Below are 8610 nucleotides of genomic sequence, written 5' to 3' on the forward strand. Positions count from 1 at the left end.
TATTGAACCGCAATAACTTCAATTTTATGATAATTGTTTTTTATCATAAAGTCAAGATATCACATTTTCTGTTTTTAGTGTGGTTTAAGTTTGAATTGATTTTAAGTCTTTTGTTCAATAATAAAATATTTAGCAGGTAAACTTACTAGAACTTACCTCAGTTTATCACAACTATATATTGATAATAATAAAACAATAATAATGATCATCATAATAACGACAACGATACTTTTGCACGTATTTGTATTCTTCCATATATATCTCACATGTTGGGATCAACAATGAATCTCACATGATAGGATATTTATTAAATCTTATCATGTTTTAACTTTCACATGATATGATATGGAAGAATAAATATTAATCTCATGCTATTAAAATAATTATTTATCTAAAGGGTAGTGTTTATTATACCCACTCTATTATATAGTGTGTATACTAATATTTTCCCTTATATAAATTTATGCGAGAGAGATCATTTGCTCCACAGGCAGAAGATATAAAGGAGAAAAGCTATTAACAACAGCTTTAAGTTATACAGCAATGTCTATAGTGCTGAACACAGCAAGATACAAAGTTACAACTTACAAACAACAATGATAAATATAACTAAAGTCTTCTACATATATTTTGTTACAACAACGAGCTCTTCATTATACTTCCTCTACTTTCATAAGGGAGGTGTGCAAGATGCATTATAACTAAAGTCTTCTACATATATTTTGTTACCCTTTGCTCCACTCCCCGCTTTTCTTTCTTACTGCAATGACAACGAGAACAATAGGTCAACCAGAATGACACTGCACCAGGTGTAAGACATTGATGAACGTAAACTAATATTAGTTCAAAAACTACAGGTCATCAAGAAAATTCTGGTCCATTTTTCTTCCTTGATGTTCAACTTGAAGGCTAGGGTTTAATTGGAGAAAGGAGGATATTGATCACAAAGTATGTGGTAAACGTTTGCTGGCATAAAAACATAGAGTAGAGTTTATTTTACAGACATAAATTATTTTGTATAGTTTTAGATACTTTCAAAAGTAATTGAAATAGCAATTTCAGTTAAAGTCACGATTTTTGAAACTGTGTAACAGTTTGTGTGCAATAAGTTCAACTCTAACATATAAAGCTAAATTTATCAATAGAATTCTCTCCTTATTTTCAAGTTCAGTCAAGATTTTGTTTTTATCTACAATGACATGATATCACATACAGTATAGATTTGTAAAATTTAAATCTAGACTAGGAAATAGATTCTCTCTATTTCAAATGAAATGAAAGAAGAGCATTGTCCTGACTGGTGTTCTCAATTGTGTTGTATTTTCTTGCTACAATAAGAAGCCTAGTTTCTGCTGCACATTTTCTTTAACAAGGTATGAGTCCTTAGAATTCGATATCAATTGATAACAATTAAGAACAACATAAAGCAATAACATCAAACCTAAACCTTGAAAGAAAAAAATTGGGAACCCTTCAGTATATACAAAACCCTGGAATATACAAGTTAAAGCTAGGCAACAAAAACCTAGACCTCGACAGAAGAAGCATTAGGGAGATATTATTATATGATAATAGAAGCCATGAATATTTAGATACAAACAAATGGTCTAGGTTTGATTAAAAACTTAAAACCATATTTGTAGCTACAGGTTTGATTATTAAGGGAGTTATTATATACATATTTGTAGTACAACAATTTCTAAATATGAACTTACCAGCTTAATGTTTTGGTGATATCATAGCAGTCATAATCGAGAAGGAAGTTTCGGCGAGGATTTGATGCATCATATCTATTGATTCAGAAGGGATGAAGTTCTTGGTTGATGCACCATCAATTATGTGGAATCCAAGTGTCAAAAGACTTGCACTATTTTCTTCTCCCTCTGGTGTTGGCTTATCAGGGAGGATAGCAAACCCTGAGGGCAAGATAACCACAGTATCTGGGTCTCCGCCATTTAACACAATGGACATGGCGTAAGCATCCATTGGTGCGTAAACTACATAGGAGCCTGTTGTGTCACTGTAACTCTCTTGCAAATACAGAACTGGCGTATCCTGTAATTAAGAAACACTGCTGATAAAGACATGGAAATTTTGGTTGAAACATTGGATTATGAGGTAGGTAATCAAAAGGGGCATCTGCTACTTACAATCACTTGGATTATAGAAATGCGGTTTCCTGGATCCTCGCCATTAATAATGTATGCAAGTTCTTTGATTCTGTATCCGTACGAAAGGATATCCCACTATAATTTGTGTTACAAACAGATTGGAAGCAAGATCATTGTGTGAAACTTGGTATTAACAAAGTTAGTAAAAGTAAATTTTTGATACATTGAGGTACTTTGTTATTACTTATTGTACAAACCCTTTTAAGCCACAACTTTAAGTTTATGTCAAATGAATTTATGTGATTTTTGCTCATTCAATAGGTGCCAATGAATGCTTTGTTTATATTGCTATCATATAATGAATTTAGGCTACATGAAGAGTATTCACATGCAAGTAATCAACTCAGTAATCCAGAACTCCATTCTTGGTATTTTATTTTAAGTCTGGTTAACTAGCATTACCAGCAGGAAGAGATAGATATGGTTTTCCAAGAAAAATACAAAGCAGAATTTTGTTTTGCAAATTACTTGAGATATGTACTCTTTCCGGAAAATAATTAACAAAACCAAATGAAAGTATTATCCTATCAAAATGAAAGGTGTCTTCTATTTGATGTTTAAAAGATGATAAAATGTGCCAACATCTACCATAAGAAACAAAGTTAAGCTATGTATGTTATATGTTCTCATTATTTTTTATTACTTTGCATAATGATAAATGTAATTTAAAATGAAGAAATTTACTTAAAGATGGTTAAAAAGAATAAATGTGGCTGACCTTAACTAATCTTTTGAGAATTCACAATTGACTTCTAAAATTTTGAGACTAAGAATTAGTTATCATTGTTTATGCTATCCTAGTATGAGTTAATATAATTAGTGATGGTGTCCTAGTATGAGTAATGTATTAGTATGGGATTCATTAATTATTTATGTTGTAACTAAACATTTGTATGCCAAAATATATATATATATATATATATATATTCATATTAAAAATTGAAGGGAAAATTTTATTAGAAATATATTCTATATTATAAATATCCATGATTTAAAAATAAAGCCTATTGTATCAAAAATTTCAAATTACCTTGCAAATTAAGGTTGTTACAAATTAAATCTTATAGTTTAATTAGTTTCAAATTGAAACCTGGAACTTTAAAATCGAATCAATATAAATCCTAGACTTTTCTATTTAATTAGGAGTTTAAATTGATACATTTCTAAAAGTTCAAGCTTTGAAATAATGAAACTATAGACTTTAATTTGCAACAATTTAAATATCAAAGTTTAATTTATGAAATTATAGGGTTTAATTTTCCCAACATTGAATTATTGAATTCAGGGAGTATATACCCTAGGAATAATTTCCCAAAAAGGTTTGTAATTAAGAGAGGTTTCTACAAATTGGCTCATTCCCTAAACCAAGTGGTATATCTCTACCTTCCATTGAATCAAATTTTTTTTTTTTTGCAAATTTGCAAGCAAGGGATGCCAGAAACGCAGGTGTTCAATGCATTAAAACTGACTATACCTTGTTTCGAGAATTAGCATGTTGGAGGAAATTACATATTCTTTTTTGCGAGGCTGGAATCTGTACAGAAGTAGCAAAAACTACTGATGGACCAGGAGGTATTCCAGGTTCATATTTGCTATATTTGGTCATGATCCTCATATCTTCAGCCCCATATCTAGGTATAGGCATCCATAAGTTTGATGCAGAAGCACAAACATCAATACAAAAGGTTCTCATCATTCTTTCAGAGAGCTTCAGCAGCCCTGTTCTTCCATATTGTGGTATTAGTACTGTTCAATAAGAAAATGAGAATTGCTAATTATTTAGCTCAAATTCAATTGCTAAAACTGATCTTATAGTTAGAGGAATAGAGGAGATTTAGATATTGGATATATGGTCCTCTTCAATTAATAGCAAGTAACAAAGTGGATATCTTTACCTCCAGTATCGGTGGAGGTGCTTCTAGCCATTAAAGTTGCAAGCCTTACACATTGTTGAACTATGCTGTTAACCCAACGCTTTGCACCAAATGCAAAACCAGATGCCACTAGTGGCTGAAAAAGCTTGTGCACTGATCCATCGTCCACTTCCACATGCTCAACCCATATAACCTAATAATTATAGATGAAAATCTCAGCTATAAATTGAATGTTACTAAACCAAGCTTGATTAAAGAAGTTGTATCACCTTAGAGTACCCATTTGGCATTTCTTGAATTAAGCAGCCTGATGGTCTTCTCCGAAAGGTAACTGACGGATACGAGAATAATTTTTCTAAAGATATATCAACGATTCCCCAGGTCCCGGGGGCTACCTGTTTGCAGTATCTTGCAAAATAACTCTCTCTAACTGGAACAAGTGGTGAAGGGATATGAAATTCTGCTGTCATCTGGTTTAGAACATTAGGTTTAGAAACTTTTCTTAAAACAGCAATGATGGTATATGCAAGATCTCTCATAAATGTGGAAAAAAAGAATCAAAATTTAGTATGTAAATGACTCAGCAAGATGGGAAACAAATAGCAAAGGGATTTGGGACGTGTGTCGAGAAACGCTACTATTGCCTCACAAAATCTAGCAGCAGAATAACTTTTGAACTATTATGCATCTAGCAACTAGACAAAAAGAACTTTCAGAATTAAATTTATGAAGATTATAGTTCCCCAAGAGAATGTTGGAGACTAATAAAATAAGAAGCTGGGCAATATATGGGTGATCAACTTCAAATTAATACATTCATTAATCTAAATAGGAAACTAGATATTTGGCGATGATCTTGTTAGAATAGATGATACTTTTTTGTTAGAAAAATGTTTATTAATGTCAACTTATTAGAACCTCAAGAATGCTCAATTCTAATAGGAAAATCAGCAAGAAATTGGTCAATTTGTCCTTTAACTATCACCCTCCCTCTATCCCAACATAGGGTTAATTAGCTGTATATAAAATTGCTTTTTGAAAAAGTAGAAACTTTACTTAAATGTTTACTATGCTTGTATTACTACAATGATTGGATATTAAATAAAACCCTACCCTTTCCTCTCGCTCTATCCCAACCTAGGGTTAATTAGATGTAGTCAAAATCACTTCTAAAAAGTAGAAACTTCAGTTAGATGTATACCATAATTGGATATTGAATAAATATGTCCCTACCCTCTCCTCCCCCTCTAACCTAATTAATTGTACTCAAAATCATTTTGAGAAAAAGTAGAAACTTTACTTAAACATATATATATATATATACACACACTATGATTGACAATGAGTCATAAAATGATTAGATATTGAATAAATGTGCTTTAACAATCACACTCCCCTCTTTGATCTCTCTCTATCCCAACATAGGGTTGATTAGTCGTATTGAAAAGTTAAAAGCTTGAATTAAAAACGTATACTAATATTCATAAAATTCAAACACTCAAAATGGTACAAAGCTTAAACAATATATTACCACTTGCAAAGTTCCATCATAGTTTCCTTCCTTTCCAGTTGATGACAAGATTCCTAGTATCATTGCTTTTGAAACAATATTGGAAAATACCAATGACCACTGCTTCTGATTATCAAACGAGGTAAAAAATTAATATCCATGCTTCATCAAACTTGAATTGAACTCTTTAATTGAGAGAAATAAACAGAAACTTACCAAATCCATAAGCATTTCAACAAGACCGATTGGAATCATTCTAACGTGACTGGTTTCACGTGAAGCTTCAATACGAAGGGGTTCTGATTCATGTACGTTACATGAAATTGGCTTGTATCCACTTTCAAACGAGCACTCAGAAGTATTGTCTAAGCTTGGCATCCATTGAGGAGGTTCTCTCACCTCAACCATTTTCATTATCTCCTTCAATGTGGCATCAACATGCCCAAATTGCCGCATGTATTCAACGTCATTTAGAAGTTCAGTTTTTCCATTTTTTTGGAGTTGCCATAAAGGTTCTCCCTTAAGGGCCATTTTTGTTAACTCTTCCATGGCTGCAACAACAAGCTTAGTGATTTTCATCTTGTATACATCAGCTGACACTGAGACTGCCATAAGAAGGTCACTTGCTCGCTGAAAATTGCTTCCAACACTTGAGGATGAACCACAATCTGAGAGGTAATTGTCAGGTGATGAGCAATCATTGCAGGGAGGAGACTGAGGAGTTCTTGGAGATAATGGAGGGGAACCAGCATTTTCATTGTTTTGTGAACCGCCATTAATCTGTAATTGGGGCTTTTAAAAAAAGGGTATGAACATTAGTAGTTAATGAGATACATCAACCATTACTTAAATTGCTACAGATCCAAAATCTCTTGACAGAAAAATGAGAAAGAAAATGAAAATAAGGTTCAGATGCAAAATAAGAGAAGACCCAGATGAAAACTACACCTGAACATTATGACAGTTCTTTTTTTCCCTTTTATTGACAATCTCATGGAAAGTCAAAGAACCCAGATTAAGAAACCCCACTTCTAACGAGAGCTAAATATAATTTTACAAAAAGTACCTTGATGTTGACTTGTCTAATTATCATATCATGACCTAGACTTGCAGGTTTTAGGGTTTTTTTTTTTTTTTTCTCCTCACACATTAGAAATTCCATGAGTGTACCCAAGTTTCATGGGGCTTCTACTGTAGGGTTTTTTCATGAGACTGAAATATTTAATTCAAATGTTTTGGCTTTAGGGTTCTCTCAAGGATCTCATACCTGCTAGCTATACATAAATCCATTTACCTTTGGATTCAGATCAGGCTCAAACCCTAGATTGTTGTCATTCTCCATCTTATCACCTGCATGTGTAGACTCTTCCACAACACTGTACAAACCAAAAACACTAAAACCTTTAGAATCAAAATGATATACATCAATTAAAATGATACCCACAACATCAATAAAAAAAAAAATTTTAAAAAAAACAAAAAATTCATTAAAAACAATATTAAATATATGCATGTTCTCCATCTCCATAAACCTTAAAAGGACCTACTTTAGAGGTTCGAGTTCATGATCAACCCTGGCGTTACTAGTATCATCCATATCATGGTCAAAGATCTCATTCCCCGTATTGTTCATGGGATCATTGTTTTCACTCTTCTGAATATCACTATCTGATGGTCCGACCCCAGCCATGTTCAGCTGTAACATATAAACTATATCAAAATTTATCATTTCTTATACTACTTACAATTGAATAATTCAGGGAAAAAGAGAGAGAGAAAAACAGCATCAAATGAGAAAGACTATAACATGATCAACAAGAAAACATTAACAAAATACACATGGGTGAATCAGTAAAAAAAAGTGGAGAAAATCAAGGAAAAATTTATGTTAGATATTGTACATACAGATGATAATTCTCAAAGTAACCGACCACTCTCTTTCTCTGTGTTTGAGTTGTGCATATCAATGAGGTTTTGGCAATTGATTGAAGATAAAGACATGGTCCGGAGACTGCACTTGTTGGGCTGAGTGCACTGCCAGGTGAAAGGCAGTGTGTGGCTTACGTGGCTATTTGTTTCTCTGTGATTGGTAGGTTCAAGAGTCGTGTAGCAATACTCTCTCTCTCTCTCTCTCTCTCTCTCTTCATGAGAGTGCGGGCTTCAGGTGATATGTGATTGTGGAAATGTGACAATCTCACCACAAATTACATGGAATTTCCGTGAGACCTAGGGTCCGTTTGGATACAGCTGAAAACTGAAAACTGAAACTGAAAACTGAAAAATACTGTAGCGAAATAATTTTTAAATGTGTGAATAGTATCGTGGGACCCATTTTTAATGAAAAAGTTGCTGAAAAGTGAAATTTGTGGGTCCGTGAACAGTACACGATGTGTTGTGATTGGTCAAAAAAATTTGAAAAGTCAAAGTTTGCGGCTACTGTTCATTGAACAGTACATGAACAGTAGCCGCAAACCCAAAACGCGTGAAAAAAAAAAACAAAAAAAAACAAAAAAAAACAAAAAAAAAAAAAACGCAGACGCAGGATTGGGCGAAAACGCCCAATCCAAACGCACTCCTAATATAAATGCAGAAATTTGTGTTTTTTGTTTTTGGAAAAGGATCTGACTCTGAAAATATTTAGAGTTTTTGGCTCTAACTATCAATAGAAAGATGACACTTGCACATAAGTCACTTGGTTAGTTAAATTAAGTGAATCTTGTGCATTGCACATGATTGATACAAGTGTCACATTTGTATTAGTCACTAGTCGGCTCCAAACATATTTAGAACTAAACTTTATCAATTTTTTTATACCAGATATGTTGCAAATTAATACTCTCAAATTAGTTTTCAAAAAAATACTCTCAAATTAGAGAATAAATAAATTCATTTTAAGTTTACATTTGAATTCTGTTTGTACAAGAAATAATTACCGTCAAATTAGATCTTGTCAATCTCAGGGGCGATGGCACTTGAAGGCTAAGGTGGTCACAGGACCACCCAAACCTGAATTTTTTTTTTTTAAATATATATAATAATTTAAAATTTTATATTT

General features: G+C 32.6%; 1 protein-coding gene across 3 annotated transcripts; it reads right to left on the bottom strand.

Annotated features, from left to right (window-relative positions):
- Positions 1–359: 359 nt before the first annotated feature.
- On the bottom strand, positions 360–7577 carry LOC115958296 (homeobox-leucine zipper protein MERISTEM L1-like). 3 transcript variants are annotated; one of them, XM_031076700.1, is made up of 11 exons: positions 7461–7577; positions 7103–7251; positions 6850–6931; positions 5772–6347; positions 5577–5681; positions 4315–4515; positions 4067–4238; positions 3646–3917; positions 2151–2246; positions 1716–2055; positions 360–760 (listed from the first exon to the last, which is right to left on the bottom strand). In XM_031076700.1, the coding sequence occupies exons 2-10, from the start codon at positions 7243–7245 to the stop codon at positions 1720–1722; spliced, it is 1983 nt and encodes a 660-aa protein (XP_030932560.1). In that variant the 5' UTR covers positions 7246–7251; positions 7461–7577; the 3' UTR covers positions 360–760; positions 1716–1719. The 3 variants fall into 3 exon arrangements, with proteins under 3 accessions (XP_030932560.1, XP_030932562.1, XP_030932561.1); XM_031076702.1 differs by having other exon boundaries at positions 547–760; positions 5772–6335; XM_031076701.1 differs by lacking the exon at positions 360–760 and having other exon boundaries at positions 1711–2055.
- Positions 7578–8610: the final 1033 nt, after the last annotated feature.

This window comes from Quercus lobata, chromosome 8 (genome assembly GCF_001633185.2).
Source record: "Quercus lobata isolate SW786 chromosome 8, ValleyOak3.0 Primary Assembly, whole genome shotgun sequence".
Lineage (NCBI taxonomy): Eukaryota > Viridiplantae > Streptophyta > Magnoliopsida > Fagales > Fagaceae > Quercus > Quercus lobata.